The sequence below is a fragment of the Eutrema salsugineum genome, unplaced genomic scaffold (genome assembly GCF_000478725.1).
Source record: "Eutrema salsugineum unplaced genomic scaffold, Eutsalg1_0 scaffold_14, whole genome shotgun sequence".
Taxonomy (NCBI): domain Eukaryota; kingdom Viridiplantae; phylum Streptophyta; class Magnoliopsida; order Brassicales; family Brassicaceae; genus Eutrema; species Eutrema salsugineum.
The window spans coordinates 2,749,298-2,772,707 of NW_006256877.1; the positions used below are offsets into that span (position 1 = coordinate 2,749,298).

General features: G+C 37.3%; 5 protein-coding genes and 1 non-coding gene across 6 annotated transcripts; 1 reads left to right on the forward strand and 5 right to left on the reverse strand.

Annotated features, from left to right (window-relative positions):
* Window positions 1-7,981: 7,981 nt before the first annotated feature.
* Window positions 7,982-10,929, reverse strand: LOC18023065. Its single transcript, XM_006405308.2, has 2 exons — window positions 10,618-10,929; window positions 7,982-8,528 (listed from the first exon to the last, which is right to left on the reverse strand). Exons 1-2 carry the CDS (start codon window positions 10,830-10,832, stop codon window positions 7,982-7,984), a joined length of 762 nt encoding a protein of 253 aa, XP_006405371.1. The 5' UTR covers window positions 10,833-10,929.
* Window positions 10,930-12,596: 1,667 nt separating this feature from the next.
* Window positions 12,597-14,045, reverse strand: LOC18023066 (cysteine-rich repeat secretory protein 57). The gene is given in 3 exon segments (XM_024158985.1): window positions 12,597-12,843; window positions 13,246-13,448; window positions 13,450-14,045. Coding segments are annotated over 3 exon segments (870 nt in total). The 3' UTR covers window positions 12,597-12,772.
* A 1,379-nt stretch (window positions 14,046-15,424) lies between these two features.
* Window positions 15,425-17,141, reverse strand: LOC18023067. Its single transcript, XM_006405310.2, has 2 exons — window positions 16,836-17,141; window positions 15,425-16,095 (listed from the first exon to the last, which is right to left on the reverse strand). The coding sequence occupies exons 1-2, from the start codon at window positions 17,048-17,050 to the stop codon at window positions 15,549-15,551; spliced, it is 762 nt and encodes a 253-aa protein (XP_006405373.1). The 5' UTR covers window positions 17,051-17,141; the 3' UTR covers window positions 15,425-15,548.
* Window positions 17,142-17,276: 135 nt separating this feature from the next.
* TRNAC-GCA lies at window positions 17,277-17,348 on the forward strand. Its single transcript has one exon. It is a non-coding gene; the product is annotated as a tRNA-Cys (tRNA).
* Window positions 17,349-18,140: 792 nt separating this feature from the next.
* On the reverse strand, window positions 18,141-21,141 carry LOC18023068 (probable serine/threonine-protein kinase At5g41260). The gene is made up of 10 exons (XM_006405311.2): window positions 20,729-21,141; window positions 20,420-20,640; window positions 20,094-20,229; window positions 19,854-19,987; window positions 19,667-19,772; window positions 19,465-19,550; window positions 19,113-19,301; window positions 18,803-18,955; window positions 18,591-18,704; window positions 18,141-18,514 (listed from the first exon to the last, which is right to left on the reverse strand). The coding sequence occupies exons 1-10, from the start codon at window positions 20,808-20,810 to the stop codon at window positions 18,272-18,274; spliced, it is 1,464 nt and encodes a 487-aa protein (XP_006405374.1). The 5' UTR covers window positions 20,811-21,141; the 3' UTR covers window positions 18,141-18,271.
* A 687-nt stretch (window positions 21,142-21,828) lies between these two features.
* On the reverse strand, window positions 21,829-23,124 carry LOC18023070 (UPF0725 protein At3g25080). The gene is made up of 5 exons (XM_006405313.2): window positions 23,026-23,124; window positions 22,762-22,899; window positions 22,480-22,669; window positions 22,276-22,379; window positions 21,829-22,158 (listed from the first exon to the last, which is right to left on the reverse strand). Exons 1-5 carry the CDS (start codon window positions 23,122-23,124, stop codon window positions 21,829-21,831), a joined length of 861 nt encoding a protein of 286 aa, XP_006405376.2.
* Between the last annotated feature and the right edge of the window lie 286 nt (window positions 23,125-23,410).

Below are 23,410 nucleotides of genomic sequence, written 5' to 3' on the forward strand. Positions count from 1 at the left end.
GAGATTAGATCTAGGGCATTTCTCAGGAAATCAATGAATGCAGACAATCGATTATCAGGGTTCAGGTTTAAGCACGGTTCTGAACTCGAATCTCAAAATTATAATTTACCAACTTCCGTTGCGAGAATTATCTAAGTCTAAATCCTAGAATTCCAAATTCCTTTGCAAACCCTAAAGATTTAAACCAGCTTTAATGCTCAAGTTCGATATGTTCACAAAGTATCTAAACCAAATTCCTTTGTGAATAGCTACTTTGCTCACCCTAGGTTCTTTCCAGTTATTCAATTACACTTCCGTGTCAATCAATTAACCTAAGATCTAAGTTCTAGGTGGCCAGTCCAGAATTAGCTTTAAGAACAACCTATGGTGAAGAACTAAATAGATTATGAACCCTAATTAATCAATCAATCCAACATCCAAAGAAATCCTTTATGAGAACCCTAAACCTAACAGACAAACTACTCAGACATGAAGATTGAAGCAATAAACATGAATGAATAGATTGCAGAAAAGAAATAATAGATTAATAAACAGGGGTTCGAAATCTTCTCTCTCCGGAACAGAGTTTCAGACTTGTCTCCCCAAAAGCTCTCAAAAACAAAAGTTCTCTCTAAAAAAATCTCTGATATTGATATAAGGTGGCTAAAAACCCTATTTATAACTTAAAAACATGTTTTGGGCTTCTTTGTAGACTTTTGGGCCCAACTCCTTCAAACAGGAAACAAAATCACGTTTTCCTTATTTTTGCAACAAGTGTCGAGCGTCACTCTCCATGGTGTCGAGCGACACTAAAGCACAGAATCCATCCTTGACGAATTTGATCCTGATTAAGCTCCAAACTGCTCCAAAATCTCCAGTTAAGCTCCAAACGTACCTAAGACCTGTAAAGACTCCAAAAGACTCAAAAAACACTAGAAAGACTCTATAAATAAGACTTATACCATGGTTTAAAACCATAAAAACCATGATATATCATCGGTTCGAGTTCACCACCAAAAAACAGAAGAGCAAAATGGCTCTATGAAAATCCTGAACTTCGTCGGTCCAATTCACCACCAAAAATAGAAGAGCAAAACCTCGTCGGTTTGCTTTCCAATACACCACAACTTATAACAAAAATTTGAATCAAGAGCTAGACCAAAACTTTATGTAGTCTTTGGCTCTGATACCATGTCAAAGTAATTTGCGGAAGTCTTTTATTCATCAGCTTAAAAGCAGCTATATATACATATACAAGAATTAGCTTTGAGTTAGGAAATTAGCAATGTGGGACAAAATAACTATTCTTAAAATTTAACTATACAAGGCCTAATAAGTTCATTACTTCTCTTCATATAATCCATCCATTCATTTTAGAGGTAAAGGACAAAACATGGAGTTCGAAAAAATTTTACAGACATACAGTCATTGATTTCTCTGGAAACAGATTTGGAGGACAGATTCCAGAATCCATAGGTCTCTTAAAGGAACTGATTGTTGGACTTTTCTAACAACAGTTTCACAGGCCATATTCCATCATCGTTGGCCAAACTCACACAACTCAAGTCATTGGATCTATCTCAAAACAAACTTTTCGGAAAATTCCTCAAGAGCTAAGAGCCCTCACATTCTTAGCGTACATCAACATGTCACATAACAAACTCACCGGCAAAATACCACAGGGTACACAGATTGTAGGGCAACCTAAATCCTTTTTGAAGGGAATATCGATCTTTGTGGTCTTCCTCTTCAAGATAGTTATTTTAAAAAAAATGTACAACTAACAACAACACAAACACAAAAGCCACAACTGCCAAAGAAAGAACAGTTGTTGAACTGAAAAGCAGCCGCAATAGGTTATAGACCTGGAGTGTTGTTTGGACTGGTGATCGCACAAGCCTTTGCTTCAGATAAACCGGTATTGTTTTATAAGTTGTTTCGCCTTTGAGTTATGAATCATTTCCTTTTCTTCCTTTTTTGTTTTGTTTGAATCATAAGTAAAAGAATCAGTTCCCTCTCTTTGCTTTTGGGCTTTAATAAAAAAAACTGTTGGTAAACCAGCTCCGATCAAGCCTCCGCGATCGCCGATTAAACTCCGATCACTAATCTTTTTTAACTAACGAATGAATAACTATGAATCGAACTTGCGTAAAGGTAAACGACACCGAGAATTTACGTGTTCAGCCTCCATCGTCAATGCGACAGCAGCCTACTCACGCTGGGATCACTTTCCCGGAAATCCACTACACCGGAGAAGAAGATACAGAGTTTTCTGAGAATCTTTCTCTCTCAATACAGTTTGTTCTCTCTCACTCTATAACACTATATAAGATTGACTCTCTCTCTCTACAATACACATGAACACACGCAGCTCACACATATACCAGAAAGTTCCGTCCATTGACCATTAACGCTCTGCAACTAACGGCTTTGACTTTCTTGAGCAGATGACGACCAGAGTCAGCGACGTCGTTTCCAGCTTCGTACTTCCAAGCCCAACATCGGAAAACCGAGGCCCAGTGATTTAAGCTCATTAAGCCCAACAAATCTCCATCTAATGACTTAGTCATTTTCCCTCCATCGACTCTGCTTCAAAACAACAGCTCTTCTCGTCTTCTTCTCCATAGCTTTCCTTGTGATCCCGGAACCAGTCCCTTCTACTCGGAACAGACGTGAAGCATCTGCAATGCTTCCTCCACCTTTGTCACTGGAATGACTTTTGTAAACATGTCTGCAGGATTTATCTGAGTCGGAATCTTCGTGACTCGAATCTTGTTTTCTTCGATCTTCTCTCGAATAAAATGATACTTAGTCTCCACGTGTTTCGTTCTCTCGTGGAAGACATTGTTCTTTGAAAATGCAATAGCGCTTTGGGAGTCACAGAACAACTCCACCTGCTCCTGTTTATACCCAAAATCATTGCAAAGACCTTGAAGCCAAAGAGCTTCTTTTGTCGCTTCATTCAGAGCAATGTACTCTGACTCCGTGGTTGACAACGCCACAACTTTCTGTAGACCTGACTTCCAACTAATAGCAGTGTCTCCGAAAGTAAACATGAACCCAGTTATGGACCTTCTCCTGTCCATGTCTGATTCATAGTCTGCATCGCAATATCCCTTTAGCTTGAGTTCTTTGCTTCTTCCAAACACTAGTCTAGTATCTTTAGTTCCTCTCAGATACCGAAGCACCCACTTCACAGCTAACCAATGATCCTTAATTGGATTTGCCATAAATCTACTCACCATGCCCACCGGATAAGCAAGATCAGGCCTTGTCCCGATCATCGAGTACATGATACTTCCTACGGCATTTGCGTAAGGAATATCCCTCATATACTCAACTTTACTCTCAAGCTCCTTTTCAGTTGCTGTTTTCAACTTGAAATGAGCTCCGAGTGGAGTCTTGACTGACTTCGCATGATCGAGATGAAATAGCTTCAGAATCTTTTCGATATAACCTTTCTGAGACAACTCAATTCTGAAATTTGCTCTATCTCTCTTGATCTCCATGCCCAAAATCTTCCTTGCTGCTCCCAAGTCCTTCATTTCAAAAGTCTGACTTAATTGTGTCTTCAATGAACTAACCTCTTGCTTGTTCCTTGAAGCTATCAACATGTCATCAACATAGAGCAACAAGTATACAAGCTCTCCATCTGCAAGCTTCTTCACATATACATAACTGTCATGTCCACTCCTCTTGAATTTAATCCCCTTCATAAACTGATTAAACTTTTGGTTGCATTGTCTGGGATTTTGCTTCAAACCATAAAGGGACTTCCTCAACTGGCACACCATATTCTCCTTACCTTTCTCTGTAAATCCTTCTGGTTGCCTCATGTATATGGTTTCATCCAATTCGCCGTGCAGAAAATCTGTTTTGACATCTAGTTGCTCAAGTTCCATGTCTTCATGAGCAACAATTTCAAGCAAAACCCTTATAGAAACATGTTTCACAACAGGTGCAAAGATTTCATTGTAATATATGCCCTCCTTTGTGTAAAATCTTTTGCTACTAACCTGGCTTTAAAACGAGGTTCTTCAAATCCAGGTATACCTTCTTTTCTCTTATATACCCATTTGCTACCGATGACCCGAGCTTTTGCAGGAAGCTCCACTACATCCCAAGTTTTGTTCTTTGCTAAAGAGACCATCTCTTCATTCATAGCCTCATTCCATTATCCCAGTACTTATCTTTTGTAGCCTCAAAGTAATCCTTAGGCTCTGAAGCTTCTCATTCCTCAGTAGTCATAAACACATACACTACCATCTGGTTTTCTCTGTACCTCATCGGAACTTGGATCTCTCTTCTGGCTCTATCTCTAGCCAACTGATAATCTTCGAGACTTGGAGGCATCTCAATGCTCTCTCCATCTTCATTTACCTCTGGTTCACTATCTGTGTCAGATTTTACTTGAGATCCGTCACTATGGTCTGCATTTCCTGCAGACATGTCTCTCTCTGAGTTCACTTCTAGCTCTACCAATCGGTTACTACCTAAGTTCTCATTTTGAACCTTTACTGCATCCTTATACAGCACATCCTCCTTGAACACTGCATTTCGACTGACCACACACCTTTTCTCGTCGATTAACCATACCTTGAACCCTTTTACACCGGCTGGATAACCCACAAAGACCCCTTTCTTAGCTCTTGGATTTAGCTTACCTTCATCTGCGTGAACATAGACAATACATCCAAACCGTTTAAGATAGTCATAGTCTTGCTTTGTATTATACCAAACCTCATCAGGAATTCTGCAGTCTATCGCCGTAGATGGTGACTTATTTATAAGATTAACTGCAGTTGAGGCTGCTTCAGCCCAAAACACTTTCGGTAACCCTGATTCACTGAGCATACTTCTGACTTTGTCCATTATAGTTCTATTCATTCTCTCTGCAACTCCATTTTGCTGAGGAGTGTAAGCTATTGTTTTATGTCTCAGAATCCCATTCTCTTTACACATAGTATCAAACTGAATGTTGCAAAACTCAAGGCCATTATCAGTTCTAAGTTTCTTAAGCTTCCTCTCTGTCTGGTTCTCAACCATTATTCTCCATTCATTGAACTTGAGAAACGCTTCATCTTTAGTCTTGAGGAACCGAACCCACACCTTACGGCTATGATCATTAATGATACTCAGAAAATACTGACAACTTCCCAATGACTTTGGCACATAAGATGAACCCCACAGATCCGAATGTACATAGTCTAAAGGACACTTTGAAATATGCTTCCCTGTCTCAAACTTTAACCGATGAGCCTTTCTGAATATACAGTCTTCACAAAAGTTGAGCCGAGAAACCTTTTTACCGTCTAACAATCCTCTCTTGACCAGAAGATCTAGCCCTTTTTGACTCATATGTCCAAGCTTGCTATGCCACAAATGAGTATCATCATTTCTTACTGCATTTGTACAAGCTATACCTTCTTGTAGTTTACCTTTCTCACACAGAAAATATAAGGACTGATGTCTCTTGCCTTGTAGAACAACTCTACCATTCTTCTTTATCTTGAGACTTCCATTTTCGGAACTATAAGAGCATCCTTGCTCCTCCAAAGTTCCCAGAGACAACAGATTCCTTTTCATCTCAGGTATAAACCTGACTTTAGTCAGAATGACCTGTGAACCATCTTCGTTAATGATCCTCACAGAACCGATACCTCTCACCTTTGATACTGTATCATTTGCCATCCTAACCTCCCTAGACCTGCTTTCATCTAAGTCCAGGAACCAATCCCTTCTCCAAGTCATACGGAAAGAACATCCAGAGTCAATGACCCATCTAGTCTCTAGATCAACTACAGTGATATTCAGAACCTCTTCAACAAACAACATGTCAACCTTAACCTCACCGGAGTCGTTTACCAATGATGATTCACCACGTTGCTGCTGATTCTTCATACCATTTTTTGAACGTTTGGGACACTGTAATTTAAAGTGCCCAGTTTCCCCACAGATCCAACAGGTTTTCTTAGTCTTATCCTTGTTCTTTGCCTTCTAGTCTTCTGAGAAACATTCTGTTTCTTTTCTTCCGGCTTGGCCCACTTAGACATAGGTCTGTCTTTGACATAGAGGCTCTCTGCATCACCCTTCTGTTCCTTAGAAGTTGTGCCTGATTCCTGCTCTTTCGACTTGATTGCAGAGATAACCTCTTTCAATGTCAAAGTTACTTTGTTGTATCTCAGAGTGTCCTTTAAACTCTCAAACATTGGAGGTAAAGACATCAACAGCATTATTGCTTGATCTTCATCCGAGATAACTACTTCTGCATTCTCTAGATCAGCAATAAGTCTCAAGAATTCATCTACATTCCTTTTTAGAGAAAGACTTGGATGCATCTTAAAACCGAATAACCTTTGTTTCAGATGAATTCTACTTGTAAGAGTCTTTGAGCTATAGAGTTCATCAAGTTGATTCAACATACCGGCTGCAGATTGCTCCTTGAGGACTTTCCGGAGAATGGTGTTCGTAAGACTCAGCACGACAATACTCCTCGCCTTTCTTTGTTTGTCTTCTAAAGCCTCTGCATCATCTCCTTTTGAATCTATCGATGAGTCTCCATCTTTAGCTCCCTTCCCCTTCGCTTTGGTTGGATCCATGATGTTTGGCTTGTAAAGACAAAAAAGCTCAAGATGAGCAATCAATCTTTCTCGCCACATCAAGTAATCACAGGATCCATCAAACTTCTCGACATCGTACTTAGATGACGACGACATCGCGCCAGATCCCTGAGCTGCCGTGGAACCTGGCTCTGATACCACTTGTTGGTAAACCAGCTCCGATCAAGCCTCCGCGACCACCGATTAAACTCCAATCACTAATCTTGTTTATTTAACGAATGAATAACTGTGAATCGAACTTGCGGAAAAGTAAACGACACCGAGAATTTACGTGTTCGGCCTCCACCGTCAATGCGACGGCAGCCTACTCACACCGGGATCACTTTCTCGGAAATCCACTACACCGGAGAAGAAGATACAGAGTTTTCCGAGAATCTTTCTCTCTCAATACAGTTCGTTCTCTCTCACTCTAGAACACTATATAAGATTGACTCTCTCTCTCTACAATACACATGAACACACGCAGCTCACACATATACCAGAAAGTTCCGTCCGTTGACCGTTAACGCTCTGCAACTAACGGCTTTGACTTTCTTGAGCAGATGACGACCAGAGTCAGCGACGTCGTTTCCAGCTTCGTACTTCGAAGCCCAACATCGGAAAACCGAGGCCCAATGACTTAAGCTCATTAAGCCCAACACGAACAACACTACTTTGTATCTCTCAAGCTATATTCTTGTTCTCTCACGGAGAAGTTTGTAGTTACTCTGTGTAACACACGATCGCGATCACTTTGAACTTAAAGATCTTGCGCCCTATTTTGAATCTCAAGCAACCACATCTGCGTAAACTAAATGATAACAACAAAGAGGAATGAGTAATGATTACACAAATAAACTCACTAGGCGTACAAGTAATATGTTCAACCAACGAATTCAATAAGTGTCATCTTACTTAACCATTTTAAGTTTTAATAACACATCAAACTTACTTTCATAAAAACTTTATCTCTATCATCTCGTTCTCTTTTCTTAACACGTTTTTCTTTGTCAAATTCTTAACACATAGCTATACTTCACAATATCATCATCATAATCTGTCTTATCATATATAATCGATCTTCACATAATTCTAAGCAACCTATCAAATACAATCATATGCATCTTTCACCATCATTATCTAAGAGTAATACTTCAAAGAGTAATACTTCAAATACTCGGGATTTTCAATCCAGCGTCATACTTCACAGTTCTTGCCTCTTGGGAACTAATGAGTTTTCTGTAGGAACTATAACTTTCACTTCTCACACAGATCATCAAAACATTTAAAAGTTAATAGGAACATATCAAGAAGCATCATTGCATTAAAAACCCTCACAAAGAGATTTATATTACTCTGCTTTTTCCCAAAATTTCATTTTCTTGCCAGATATAAACAGCAGATCACAAGAGAAAAGGTATCTTGAATATTGCAGCTCTAGAACTCTTGTTTGTCTCAGCTGTTTCCTTCATACTTGTCCATGATTTTCTCTTCCTCTTATTTGATGATGGACCAACTGTTTTCTCAGGAACGCTTTCGGGCTCAGTCCGTTTCTTACTTTTGGGTTTTCTTATTCTCTTCTCTCTCTCCAAAGTAAGCATTGGCTTTGGCGTATTCACAACACCATTCTCCACCTGATCTTCCTCAGATCTTTTAGGTGAAGAAAGCATGTTACTTTGGGTTTCTTGAGGCAACATCATCTCTTTCCTGATATTAGGACGTGAACGAGTGGGTTTAGGCTTGGGCGGGCAAATCTCTTTCATCTGACCTTTCGCAGTTCCTCTCTTGAGATTACGGTGAGAACAGAAACTGCAATAGTAAACTACATTGTTCTGAGGCAAAGAGATGTTAGACTTGTTGCGCCTGTTGTTGTGTTTCTTCTTCTTGGAGGAAGAAACCCTTTCGATTCTGACATTGCAATTGAATCCCGGCTGAAGAATGGTCTCACACCTACATACGAGACAACCTTTGAATCATTACATATGATCCAATCCTGATAAACCCTGTCATTAAAAATGGAAAAGATTCTCTCTTTGTGAACATTAAGCACTAGGCAATCAAAAGCACTCTTCTGCCTTTAGTCAAAGATACTCTCTGTTTGCACAAATAGGCAATGGAAGCATAAACAAACGTCACAAACACACAGAACAATGTGTCTTCTCACTTCGTATAATCGAAAATCAGATGATTCTTGATGAGGACATCAAGTCATCATCAGACATGAAGCAAGGAATCAAGAAACAAGGAGAGGAGAACATGGAGCCAAGACAAGCTAAGGAGACATGCAAGCTTTTTCCAGGCCAAATGAAGTCCAAGAACAAGTGTTCCAGCTCAACTAACACTTGGATTACATTCCTAGCTCAGCCAGAGCACGCCTCGAAGTGGAATCAGTCCAATTGGAGTTCAGATGAAGGAGATATTAAGTTTATAAATCGGGTGATCCTCAACTTACCCGTTTTAGACATATCCGCCTTAATTGGAGAAGTCCAACTAAACCAAGAGGAATTAAGCTGTAAACCGACATTTTCTGGAATCTTGACTCATCAGAGAATCCCGGGGAATTGGAATCAGACCGAGATCGATTTTGGTTTAGGAGATATTCAATATCTAAACCAATGGATCTCCCACTTGCCTTATTTGGAAACTTCCGGGTTTTGGAGACTTCAAACATATCAGTGGCGCCCAGGAGACTCTGAGTTACTTCTAGAAGCTTTCTACAACATCCTAAGGTGCACCAACATGCATTGGATCAGGTGGATCCAATTGAGTTCTCAATTAAGCCAACCGGAGCAGTTTAAGGAAAGTATGAAGACTGACCGGTTCAATCTCTTACAAACCCGATTTTGGCGACCAGGAGAGTTTCTTATACATTTAGAGGAGTCTACAAACGTCTTACCATGCTACAGAAACCACAGGATCAGGCGGATCCTCATATTTGTACACTTTCCTTTTCCGGATGCATTCACACTTGGAGGAATATCTCACCAACAGCTCTTTTCTCTTGAATGCTACGACTTGGACGTGTTTTATGAAGAAATTAATGTGCCAGAGAAGCTCACCTATCCCCTCAAACCGTCCAGATACAAAGGCTACATCACTTCCTCTACTTTGGCCGATTCTCGCCATAATAGCTCCAACGGCTATATTCTCTTATTGCTAAGATTTCTTTTCTTCTTTTTAGACTTTAGAACGTTTTAAGAGCTCTATATAAAGCTCATTATATCATTTGTACAAATCACCATTCAATCTTAAAGTAATAAAGCATTTTCGTTTTTCTTCAAAGAGAGTTCTTTGCAAGAGTTATTTCTTTTGAATATTGTGTGTGATTCACATTGTTCATTAGAATTCTTGGATTAAACTATTTGTGTGATTTAAGTAGTTTGTTCGATCACTTGATAGAGAGAGTCTATCATCAGCAGATTGAGTGAGTCAATCATCCTATCATCGCGCCATCTCTACCATCTATTCCACCTTCCGCCAACAAAGCTTGTTGTCTTTGACAACCTTGTGAATTATAAGATTTGGTGTGATTCCAATCTTATATCAATTCTGCAACAATGTGTCGATTCTAAGCACAAGCTAGGGTTTCTAGATTAATTAAAAAACAAAACAATTCTACTTAATCAGGAAAGATCACACCTACATACAGAAAAACCTTTAAACCACTACATAATCCAGTTTTGATAAACCCTGACTTGAAAATGGAAAAAGATTCTCTCTTTGTGAACATTAAGCACTAGGCAATCAAAAGAATTCACCTTTCTTCTTCCTATAGTCTAAGATATTGTGAAGAAATAAGCAATGGAAGCACATATTAAAAGTCACAAAAACACAGAACAATGATTAGTTGGTTCATGAGATTTCCTCTCACTTTGTATAATCGAAAACTAGAGGTTTCTGCAGCAATGTGACGATTCTAAGCACAAGAAAGGGTTTCTAGATTGACTCAAAAAACCAATTCTACTTAATCACAGCTTTATGAATGATCAGAAACCCTAACATAGTTAGCACAGGCCTAGGGAGGAAGAGGCAGAAATACCTTTGACAAGTGACGAGATCAGGGTCATGAGCAATCCCCGAAGCTTCTCCGTCGGCAGCGAGACGCCGACCGAGCAAGGCGGCTAGCGACGGGATGGGATTATCTCCGGCGGCAGACCAGAGAGTGAGATTCTTCAAGTGGCCATGTCTCAGCTCAGACTTGAGATTAGGTCCTCCTTGAGCTCTTGTAAGCTTATTAGCTCCTCGTTTCCCCATAGCCTCAGAGAGAAAATCCTTTGATCGGAGGAACTCCGATTAAAACTTCTCCGGTCGGAGCGATTTTCTCAGTTCGATTTCGGTGGGCTTCGGACACAGGAAGGGAAATTGCGAACATTAGGGTTCTTTTGTTGGATTTACCGTGAAGTTATTGGGCCTAAACTGCGATATCGAAATTATTATTTACAGTAAAACCTCTATAAATTAATAATGTTAGGACCGACCACAAGATTTTATTAATTTATTATGACATTAATTTATTTATAAATTAATAATTATTAATTTATAGAGGAAAATTATTTTTCGCTCATCTTCTTCTTAAATTTTCTTTCCAATAATGTTATATTTAAGAATCTAAACTTATATGCTTATAAAAATGACATATAAAAATTTAATATTATGATTACTAATCATAGTAATCACAATAGAATAACTGTTAATTGTCTATATAAAAATATAAATGTTCATTACTACAAGATTTATAAAAAGTGTATGGCTATTATCCTTGATGTTGGTGCTGAAATTGAAGATAATACCATAATATATTTCAAAATAATTATGCGTAAAAAAATTAATTATCACATCTAAATTTTTTCACAAATTTTGAATGGAGATAAAAAAAAATAACATTATAAGCTATTAACATAAATAGATAAAGAGTTGATTTTCTATAAAATTTCAAACTTAAATAAAAATAAACAACACATTAAACACAGTCTAGTATATTATATCTTACATATATATATACATGAATTTATATAATTATTAATTTATGTTTATGTTGGGACCATATATTTATATAAGGATTTAAAAAAATTATTATCTTTATATTTATATAATATGAATGTTTTGACGACCGAGGCAAAGAAAGATCTTTTCAAGAGCTTCAAAAAGTTGACATTTTTGCTCTCTTCGGGGTAACTTGAATAATATACATGAGATCATATAAATACAAGTAGAAAGTAACTTTAATTTCTTTATGCCACATGAGTATTTTACTTTTTCTCCAAGATTCTCGTATTCCTTTTTTCCTTTGTGTTTCTTTTTTTTTTTTTGTTCACGTAGCATTAATTATGTGTGTTGAGCTGTGTTAGTTTCGCACATCAGGAGCTTCTTCTTCACCTTGACTATAAACTACAACACACCACTTTCAAGTTTCGATATGATCCGAACCCAATAAATGAATTTACAAATTAAAAATGATGTTAATCGATATTGGTTGGAATGGATCCCTATATCTTAAAATTCAGGATATTTGAATTCGAACTGTATATCTATCCAGATTCGATTTTGTGGCTTCTGAATATCGGACTTCTTCTATTATCCGTCCAAAAAAATACATGAGCATACACAGTGGTGGACTCAGAATATTTTTAACCTGGGTCAATTTATCAAATAAAAAAATATATATATTAACATGGAAGAGGGTCATCTGACACCTCATAAATTGTTATATAATTAATTTTGTACAAGAATCTATCAATTGGTAAATGCTACCAATTGAACCCCTTAAACCCAAGATCAAACCCCTGGTATTACCAATAAAATGGCGGAATCATTGACACTTTAAGAAAAAAAAATATATTAATATGCAAAGTGGTGAAGTCGATTTTCTTAAAGATTCAGTTACTTGTTCGGTTTTTCTTAAGTTTTCGTGATTTTACAATGCACTTTCCAGCCCACATGCTTGCATCAAAATCGAATGAAAAAAATAAGATAAAATAAAATACAGAACCTTTCCTTGACCAAAAATAAATAAATACGGTAAAACAAAAGTACAGCAACTACTTATATAAATAACCACATTAAAAGTAGTGTGACAAAAAAACACATTAAAATATGAAAGAAACATAAGCATGAAGCAAAATTAACAGAAGTAATATTTTTATTTTGTTGCTCTTATTCAGCTTGAACTTTGAACATGCAAGTTACAAATCTTATCATAAACTCAAAAATTCAAACAACGAAATGCCCACAGCAAGAACCATTCCCCCAAGTATATTATTATTTCCTGTAAAAAAAAAAAAACAAGCAACATTGGTCATAATACTAATAGAAAAGGTAAAAATAAAAACAAGAGAGAAATAATGTAGTAGTTATATTGTCCTTTGTTGTCATAGATACATTTCTTTATTTGAAACTTAAAACTGTTAAATTGAAATACTAGTTTTAAAACCAAAAGTTTACTACAATTTAATAAACGATGGATCGTAGTGAGAAATTAGGGGTCAGGGGTGGCAAAATAATCCGCAACCGAAAACAAAAAACCGAACCAAACCTAAAGATGTAGTTAAACCAAAACCTGAACTTTTTTTCATAAACCGTTTAGTTTCATTATTTAAATATATGAATATGAAAAAACTGAAATCAAAACCCTATTTTTTTAAATACTCTATAAATGTATATAACTCACCTCTAATCGAGAAGGAACCGCTGCGATTCGGCGGTGGAAGCGGCGGCAACGACGAAGTTGTGGTATCAAAACTCACCAAACATTTGGGAGTCCAGATCATAGCCCAAAGCTGATCACTACAACAATCGGTGATTTCTTGCAACGCAAGTTTCAGACATGCGGTACAATTTCTAGGATCCAAGTAAGGAGTACACTGAACAATACTCAAGATCATACAAATTTTCAAACCTAGTCGTATCCATAAGATAATATGGAGTAAGTGACGAAGACAACATAGAAGATCTTACGATAACTTCTCCCATTTTTTCAGACAACCTCTGTTTAAAATTTCCAAATGATTTGGGTCTTGGATCGATAGACGCCCAAGAGGTACTAGGAACTGTTTCTAAGGTCGAGAGGAAGAACTTATCTGAATAACGAACCATACAGTCGAAGTAGTAAATGATTGCTTCTCGATGGTTAGAACAGTTTTTTGCGATCTCGATCGTTGCGGTCTTGACGCAGGCGTTGCAAGTTGTTCTGTTAACGTCTCCTGTGCATAAGAACATACCATGGACTGTCTCTGAAGCTTGACCGGTCGTGAGGTTATAATAGTTAGCGAGCGATGATAGATTGCTAAGAGTGGAGAGAAGAGTGTTGAGATTTGTGTGGTAAGTTGAGTTGCGAGAGAAGTTTCCTGATGATTTGACGCAGAAAGTTCCCATGTGGTCGGATTCGGACACCGTTTTGTTAGTGGTGAAGAGAAGACATAAGAGAATAGAGAAGCAAAAGAAAGCAGAGAGTTTCTTTGTTGTTGCCATGCTTTTACTTTTGTGGTTAAGAAACCAAGAAGATGAAGAAAATGATCTCTGATTTCTATTGTAGAGATGGTAAGTCGTTGATTTAGCAATCTTTCTTTAAGAAATCGTTTATTTACTTTGTCTTTCTTTAAGTTTTCTTTTGGTCTTTGTTTAAGTTGTATATCTTATAGATTTTTTTTTTTTGAATTTCCTTCGATTCTCCCCCAAAAAGAGTTGACTAATGCTAATGGGTGAGGATATTTCAAGTGGGGATTAATTAAGGGGAAAGTTTAAGTACGAGATGTGAAAACGAAAAAGAACACAGTACCTATGTGAAAAATAATAAAACGACCTTAAAACCAGATAATGTAATATTATATTGTTCTTTATTAAAAAAAAAAAGACAATGCAATTAAGAAAACGATGTATTTATATAGTAAGTAGTTGCCATGTTTTGGCTTCAAGAAAACAATTGGCCATTGACTCATTGATTAAATTTTTTCTTTCTTTTGGGTCAATCATTATTTTAACCTCGTCTTTGTAAATGCGTGAGTTAGTGCAATACTATATTGCCAGAAAATTGATAAATAAAACACGAAATGTATTTAAGTAGTGACAACTAGTTAAGTTGTTATTAGTAAATGTAATTAGTATAAGAGATAGTTTAGACAGGAAACATAATAGCGCGTAATGTGGTATATCATTATTTAAGTAGCGATCAATTTTAACATTTCCTAAGCCCACGATCTATAGAGACAAATATCTTATGAAGGACAGTAAACTCCTCGGGGGATCAAGACACGAACTTACTGAATGTATACAGGGGACCCTATATACAGAGAAAAAGTCGTTGATTTAACAAGTTCTGTGGTCTTTGTTTATGTTATATTGCCTTTTTAATACGATAAAATCTTACACAACTTTGTTTTTTTTTTTCCTTTGATTGATTGATTCCCCCGAAAAAGTTGACAAAGCTGATGGGTAAAGATTATTTCCAAGTGGGGACTAACTTGAGAAATGTGGAAACGTTAACTATATGTGAAAAATGTAATGCATTGAATGACCATAAAAACCAATTTAAATTAGGCGGAATGCAAGGCTCTGCTAATGTATATTCAAAGTGTTTACTTAATGGGAATGAATATGGTTATTATTGAAGGAGTTTGTAAGACTTTGGTCCAATGCATCAATGGAACTATACACTCAAAGTAGAGAATTTATGGAAAGACATCACATGAGAGCCTATGAAGAAGTTCGATAATTTAAGTTTTATCTTCTATCTTCCCCGTTGGTTAACTCCTTCGATGCACAATTACTTTATATTCTCTCAAATTGATATAATGTAAAATACCATTTGTCGAATAGAACTATGACTTTCACTTCTCACATAGATCATCAAAATATCTTTTTAAGTTAAAAGGAACAATAGTATCAAGAAGCATCATTGCATAAAAACTTCTACAAAGAGAGATATATTTACTCTACTTTTCCCCAAAATTTATGTAACATTTAACAAACAGCAGATCACAAGAGAAAAGGTATCTTGAAGTTTGCAGCACTAGAACTCTTGTTTGTCTCAGCTGTCTCCTTCATACTTGTCCATGATTTTCTCTTCCTCTTATTTGATGATGGACCAACTGTTTTCTCAGGAACGCTTTCGGGCTCAGTCCGTTTCTTACTTTTGGGTTTTCTTATTCTCTTCTCTCTCTCCAAAGTAAGCATTGGCTTTGGCGTATCCACAAAACCATTCTCCACCTGATCTTTCTCAGATCTTTTGGGTGAAGAAAGCATGTTACTTTGGGTCTCTTGAAGCAACATCATCTCTTTCTTGTTCTGAGGACGTGAACGAGTGGGTTTAGGCTTGGGCGGGCAAATCTCTTTCATCTGACCTTTCGCAGTTCTTCTCTTGAGATTACGGTGAGAACAGAAACAGCAATAGTAAACTACATTGTTCTGAGGCAAACAGATGTTAGACTTGTTGCGCCTGTTGTTGTGTTTCTTCTTCTTGGAGGAAGAAACCTTTTCGATTCTGACATTGCAATTGAAACCCGGCTGAAGAATGGTCTCACACCTACATACAGAACAACCTTTGAATCATTACATATGATCCAATCCTGATAAACCCTGACATTAAAAATGGAAAAGATTCTCTCTTTGTGAACACTAAGCACTAGGCAATTAAAAGCACTCTTCTGCCTTTAGTCAAAGATACTCTCTGTTAGCACAAATAGGCAATGGAAGCATAAACAAACGTCACAAACACACAGAACAATGTGTCTTCTCACTTCGTATAATCGAAAATCAGATGATTCTGCAACAATGTGTCGATTCTAAGCACAAGCTAGGGTTTCTAGATTAATTAAACAAAAAAAAAAACCAATTCTACTTAATCAGGAAAGATCACACCTACATACAGAAAAACCTTTAAACCACTACATAATCCAGTTTTGATAAACCCTGACTTGAAAATGGAAAAAGATTCTCTCTTTGTGAACATTAAGCACTAGGCAATCAAAAGAATTCACCTTTCTTCTTCCTATAGTCCAAGATATTCTCTATGTGAAGAAATAAGCAATGGAAGCACATATAAAAGTCACAAAAACACAGAACAATGATTAGTTGGTTCATGAGATTTCCTCTCACTTTGTATAATCGAAAACTAGAGGTTTCTGCAGCAATGTGACGATTCTAAGCACAATAAAGGGTTTCTAGATTGACTCAAAAAACCAATTCTACTTAATCACAGCTTTATGAATGATCAGAAACCCTAACATAGTTAGCACAGGCCTTGGGAGGAAGAGGCAGAAATACCTTTGACAAGTGACGAGATCAGGGTCATGAGCAATCCCCGAAGCTTCTCCGTTGGCAGCGAGACGCCGACCGAGCAAGGCGGCTAGCGACGGGATGGGATTATCTCCGGCGGCAGACCAGAGAACGAGATTCTTCAAGTGGCCATGTCTCAGCTCAGACTTGAGATTTGGTCCTCCTTGAGCTCTTGTAAGCTTATTAGCTCCTCGTTTCCCCATAGCCTCAGAGAGAAAATCCTTTGATCGGAGGAACTCCGATTCAAACTTCTCCGGTCGGAGCGATTTTCTCAGTTCGATTTCGGTGGGCTTCGGACACAGGAAGGGAAATTGCGAACATTAGGGTTCATTTGTTGGATTTACCGTGAAGTTATTGGGCCTAAACTGCATCAGCGATATCGAAATTATTATTTAATTATATTTTATATATATTACATTTATCTCAATTGGGTCCATAGCTCAGTGGTAGAGCATTCGACTGCAGATCGAGAGGTCACCGGTTCGAACCCGGTTGGGCCCTTTTCATTTTTAAACAATAGTTTTTTTTTGTTTTTTTTCTGATTTTTGGTTTATACAGTTATACGTGCTGTATAATAGAGTTTCTACTTTCTTCTATACTGATGAAAAACATCTAAGCAAATCCACAATTACACAAGTTGTATGTTTACTAAATTAATTTTGAATCCATGATCTGTTAATGAATTTTAGATAATTATTCGGTTGGGCCCTTTTCATTTTTAAACAATAGTTATTTTTTGCTTTTTCTGATTTTTGGACTTATACAGTTATACGTGCTGTATAATAGAGTTTCTACTCTTTTCTATACAAATACTGATGAAAAACATCTAAGCAAATCCACAATTACACAAGTTGTATGTTTACTAAATTAATTTTGAATCTATGATCTGTTAATGAGTTTTAGATAATTACCCGGTTGGGCCCTTTTCATTCTTAAACAATAGTTAATTTTTGCTTTTTTCTGATTTTTGGGCTTATACAGTTATACGTGCTGTATAATAGAGTTTCTACTCTTTTCTATACAAATACTGATGAAAAACATCTAAGCAAATCCACAATTACACAAGTTGTATGTTTACTAAATTAATTTTGAATCCATGATCTGTTAATGAGTTTTAGATAATTACCCGGTTGGGCCCTTTTCATTCTTAAACAATAGTTAATTTTTGCTTTTTTCTGATTTTTGGGCTTATACAGTTATACGTGCTGTATAATAGAGTTTCTACTTTCTTCTATACAAATATTGATGAAAAACATCTAAGCAAATCCATAATTACATAAGTTGTATGTTTACTAAATTAATTTTGAATCCATGATCTGTTAATGAGTTTTAGATAATTACCCGGTTGGGCCTTTTCATTTTTAAACAAATGATGAAGAGTCAAAGGCCAGAGAGTTTCCGTTCAACTATTATATACTACTAGATCACAGAGTGTTTCTTTTGCTTTCAAGCATTGCACCGTCTTTTAGAGAAGCGTGAGCTTCGTTCTCTTGACCTAGAGCTGACAAGGCTACAGCTTGGAGATAGGATGCGATATGCCAAGCAGGAGATATGACTTGGGCTTGCATTGCATCGTTTAGTGCCTCTTTAGGCATCTCGTTCATCAGGTAACACAGACTCCTTCTTGCATAAACAGTTGGAGAAACCATTGTCCCTACCTCAATGAACTGCAAACAAAACCTTAGGTCAGAAGCGTTTGCTGATGGTCAAGGACTAAAACTCACAACAGCGTAAAAGATTAACCTGAGAGAAGCATTCAATGGCATTTGCAAAGTCTTTATATCGGAATGCAGAATCTCCTTTTTTCTTAAAGATCAGAGTGTCCTGCATCTGGTTGGTCCACATCTGGAAAGAAAGCTGAAATTTTGCAGAAATGAAGGAACAAGCGAATATGTATCAGTTTCCAATAGCGAACAAGATCAAAAGAACACCAAAGATGCACTATCGAACGCAACCTCTGTGGCTGCACCCTCGTCATCTTTATATCCAAGCTTTTCAATGATCTCATGTATAGCAGTTAGATCTGATCTTAGGCATGCTTCTCCAAGTGGTGAAAGAGCCGTGGTCGTCGCACTGTGGGGTATGCCCATCAGTTGATGAGAAGCAATCTACATGATTCAAATGTTCTTGTTAAGTCTCAGAAGTAAGTATACGAAGCATCAAGCTTATCTTTCTAGTTGTGCAACTGTTTGCTGATACAGAAGAAATAGAAGCCTCTATGATTCAGTACTAATATATAATGATCAAAGCTTGCTAAGCACCAACCTCAAGATCCTTCTGAAGAGGAATCATTGCAGAGACTAAAGATTTTGGGTTAGGCCGCTCTCTGGCCTCATACTGCAAACATCTTGAAGCTAAACGTATTAGTTCAGTCCCATCGTTACTTGAAAATTGGCCTTCCAAGCATGAATCCATCAACATCTGAATGTTCCTGTCCCGAATGAGGTCCAACGCCTAGAATACACCATACAAGGTACTCAAATTAGCAATATTATTCAAGGATATTAGATTATGACATTCTTCTCAATATGAGTTCTGGGAGATTACTTCCAAGTCAGGTTCAAGTAATAGACACTAAGAAAAGTCACCAATTCAAAAGGATATTTGGAAACCTTACATGGCTAGGAGGAATGTGTTTTCCACTGAGAAGGTCAAGCAACAGAGTTCCAAAGCTGTACATCACACTTTCTGGCGTCACGCTACCTGCAGAAACAAGCACAGATCCCGATAACAAAACCGAAAAGCGGCCACAATCTAGATAAAAGCATTCATCATGAGAATCGCAGTAAACAAATTAGGTGTTTGGTCAAAATATATACCAGTTCTCAGATACTCAGGAGGAGTGAAGGCCAGGTTAGTGCTGTAACTTTTTCCATCTCTACTGTTTTTCATCAAACCAAAGCATGAAAGTCTTGGATTCGCATCCTAAAAGAAACGAAAAAACATAAATTAATTTCATTTGCATTGGACAAGAACCAAAGGTACAACGATATGTATCGAGCTTACATCAGCAAAGAGAACTCTATAAGCATTTAGGTCATGGTAAAGTGCACGTCCTTTGCCAGTACAATACTCTAGCGCCTGAGCAATATGTAAAGCCACTCTTAGTCGCATCGCCCACTTCATTGGTTGTGACTCCCCTGAAACACATAAACAATATCTTTGCTAAGCACAACCAAATAGGAGAGAAAACTTGAATCCAGTATCCATATACACATATCAATTTACGGTAAGTTTGCAACTTACAGTGGAAAAGATGTTTTGCCAAAGTTTCATTAGGCATAAACTCTGCCACAAGTAGTCTCTCTTCACCTTCAAAGCAACATCCAAGTAGACTAGCCATCCTATGATTCCGTAACTGACCAACAGCTTTGGCTTCTTCCTAATCTCACAGATAAAGGCCAAAGAGGTTAAAAGTTTCTTATTACAAACTGGGAATTGTTTAACTTTAAGCAAACACAAATACGTATAAAAGAAAACAAGAGATCCAGAATATGACAACCTAATGAATGGTTATTGACTTAGCACAACAACAAGAAGCTTCACCAGATAAATCAACGAGATTTGCTTACCAAAAACTGACGAGAATCAGGCCAAGCTTTCCTGTTAAATCTTTTAACAGCAATTCGTCTCTGATTCTCAAGCTTCCCTTTATACACAACATTTGGAGCTCTCTCTCCATGCTCTGAAACTATATTCTCTACTGAAAATCCTGAAGTAGCGTTCCTTAAAGTATCGATAGAGAATTCACGAAATTGGGGCAAATCATCCGATTCACCTCTCCTTTCCTCATCTAGATTAATCCAAGAACGACAAACACAAGAATTTTCAATCATCAAAAAAAAAAAAAGTCCTTAAAAATTGTGTCAATGGCTACTTACCTAAGCCTGTAACATCAGGATTCGATCCTCCAGACTCTGAAACGCAGCAGAATGCAGATAGCTTCGAGACCTCACAGCCCATTTCCCGAAAGTTTCAATTTAACCATAAACCTTAAACCACTCTCTCTTCTCAATCGAACTTTTTACAGCTCAATCCTCAAAGATCGGAACTTGAGCTTCAAAACGAGAACAACACAATAACACAAATCGAGATCGAATCGTGAAAATGACTTGTCAAAAAGAGGAAACAAAAATTCGACCCGAAAAGAAAGACAAACGAAAGAAGACGAATCAGAGCGTCCGTGCGTGTGTGCTTGAGCTAAGCAAAACCCGAGAAAAGAGAAATCTGAAATTTTTCTGCTTTGTCTGCTTCAACTTTCTCGGAAACAAAGCAGAGAACTTTGCCACATAATCTTTTCATTTCCCCTTTTTACTTTCTGAAATAAAGTTACGATTTTTATTTTTATTTTTTAAAAGAAAAAGAAGAAAACAGCCTCTTCAAGTCAACTGAACAGTAGGTCAAAATTCTGAGGAACCAAATGTATCAGAACACAAGTCGACTCAAAATCCCAATTCTAAAAAAGTTTACCACAAAATACAAAATTTTCCCTTACAAACTGCAGAAAAATCTCTACTTCAAGAAATCAAAATGTATCAGATGAGTCTAGCTAAACTAAAGAAAGGACACTAAAGCTCTAATTGGTAACATGTGGCAGAATTGCATTTTTAAATATAATTGTGCAGTTTTTTTGCCAATCAATAAAAATTTGTGGAATGAGAAAATACACACAAAAACACAGACTACATGTATGCTTAAAAAAATATAAAGTAAAAATCATTTTGCAGAAAAGCGGCTTATAAATAACTTATTCCGCAAAATTTTTTCCGTTATTTCGTCATTCCGCAAGTTTACCAATCAAAACCTAAATAATTTAGTTGACCATCGATGATGGTTTATTATGATCAGATCCACATATTTAAAAACGGATCTTGACTTGTGACACCAATGGCTTTTGTACGCCTTGCGCCTAGGCCTAGGACCAGATAACCGCCACGGTTTGTGGATGCTTAAAAGCCGCCTAAACAAGAGTTGTGCACGCTTACTCTTCCTTTTTTGGTATTATAGTGTCTGAGCTATGGATGGAACCCAAGATGGCCAGCTTCTCTCGCAAGTATCTTCTGACTATAGCTATGCGATCAACAACCTTACCCTCGCACGAGTCCTTGTACCTTATGTACAAGGTTGCATCATAGGCACCAAGTATCTCATGCGGCTCTAGGTCTTGTGGTGTAGTTTTGATAGCCACTTTGATAATCTTCAACTTGGACAGATCATGACGATGATCTTCATAGCTCCTATTAGTTGTGGCGACTGCAAGTTCCAAATACAGACGAATCCAGTCATTGTCTTGTACCTCTGATTTCTTCAGCTGCAAAGAAAGAAACCAACAAAATATATATATTCATAATTTATCACTACTAGCTAGTTGTTGAATATCATGTGGTGAGTAAAAAACCTCGTGTGGTGATCATTATTCAAACCTTACCACGTAAAATCGTTTGAAAGGATTGAAATCTGGCGGCGACTCAAGTGGCATCAACTCTGAGATGTTGAAGCTACTCTTACTTATGTGGCTCTTCTTGGTTTCCCCTGTACAAGAGCAAATTATTAAGTGAGACTAGCTAGCAAGATATAACTTATCTGTTGTATATACAATATGTAAATGCAAAACCATAACTGTATATATTACCCAGAGGTCTAGAAATGGTGCAAGTCAAGACTAATAGTTTATATTTTACTTCGTTAACTAGGGCCTGGAAAGTCTGAAGCGAACCGAAATCATCAGGATCTTTGGCTTCCAAAGTTATGTAGTAAGAGCCAGGAAGAGTAAGCGTGGACTTGTTGAATTTCTTGACGTGGCTGAGCTCTAAGTTTTTCCCCTAAATATTATTGAAGACCAAGAAAGAAAGAAAGAAAGAAATTAATCTCTCTGAGCATGCAATATATATATCATCGATCAAGACCAAGCTACCTGGAGCATGTTGTAACGATGAAGGCCCAACCTAGCGTAGAGGACAACTAAGCCAGGACAAGGTTTACGCTCATTACAAATGCGTTCTTGAAGTCCTCCAAATATGGTCGATGGTCTTAGACCACAGATATCGAAACGCTAATTTAATAATGAAGAAGACCAGTGTTATTATCTACATTTGAGTTGTCGGAATAAATCCATCTACGAACGACTGTATTAAAAAAAAAAAAAAACAAAAGTAGGCAGATGATGTAAGAATCTTACATCAGATTTATGCAAAACATCATAATAGTCCTTTCTGACACCCGCAAGCCACTCCCGATACTCTTTAGTTCCTGGCACCGGACGCGACGGGATCTTCATCTTAGAGCGGCTGTTGCTTTTGCTCGAGATTTAGGGTTTCAGACCATCGTAATTGGTCATGACATGCTTAATTAGTTGATTATAGCTTAATCATATAATTAATTAACTATAATCATTCAAATCAATCAATTCCGGTTTTTGACTAATTCAAATTAGGATTTCAAAAATACCGGGTACCTAAACCCCTTGATCCGAAATACCTGACCAAACCCGAAATTTAGCCTCATCATAATTTTCGTTGAGTGGAATCTGTTAGATCGTTGAGGTTATACACGATCTCATTGAC

Excerpts from the sequence above, each read along its gene's own strand:
- LOC18023065 (XM_006405308.2), bottom strand. The coding sequence starts at position 10,832 with ATGGGGAAACGAGGAGCTAATAAGCTTACAAGAGCTCAAGGAGGACCT. Across the intron at positions 8,529-10,617 it reads GATCTCGTCACTTGTCAAAG|GTGTGAGACCATTCTTCAGC; the intron begins GTATTTCTGCCT and ends TCTCGTATGTAG.
- LOC18023067 (XM_006405310.2), bottom strand. The coding sequence starts at position 17,050 with ATGGGGAAACGAGGAGCTAATAAGCTTACAAGAGCTCAAGGAGGACCA. Across the intron at positions 16,096-16,835 it reads GATCTCGTCACTTGTCAAAG|GTGTGAGACCATTCTTCAGC; the intron begins GTATTTCTGCCT and ends TTCTGTATGTAG.
- LOC18023068 (XM_006405311.2), bottom strand. The coding sequence starts at position 20,810 with ATGGGCTGTGAGGTCTCGAAGCTATCTGCATTCTGCTGCGTTTCAGAG. Across the intron at positions 19,988-20,093 it reads GGCAAAACATCTTTTCCACT|GGGAGTCACAACCAATGAAG; the intron begins GTAAGTTGCAAA and ends TATGTGTTTCAG. Across the intron at positions 18,705-18,802 it reads ACGAGGGTGCAGCCACAGAG|CTTTCTTTCCAGATGTGGAC; the intron begins GTTGCGTTCGAT and ends GCAAAATTTCAG.
- LOC18023070 (XM_006405313.2), bottom strand. The coding sequence starts at position 23,124 with ATGAAGATCCCGTCGCGTCCGGTGCCAGGAACTAAAGAGTATCGGGAG. Across the intron at positions 22,900-23,025 it reads ATGTTTTGCATAAATCTGAT|CGTTTCGATATCTGTGGTCT; the intron begins GTAAGATTCTTA and ends TTATTAAATTAG. Across the intron at positions 22,670-22,761 it reads ATCGTTACAACATGCTCCAG|GGGAAAAACTTAGAGCTCAG; the intron begins GTAGCTTGGTCT and ends AATAATATTTAG.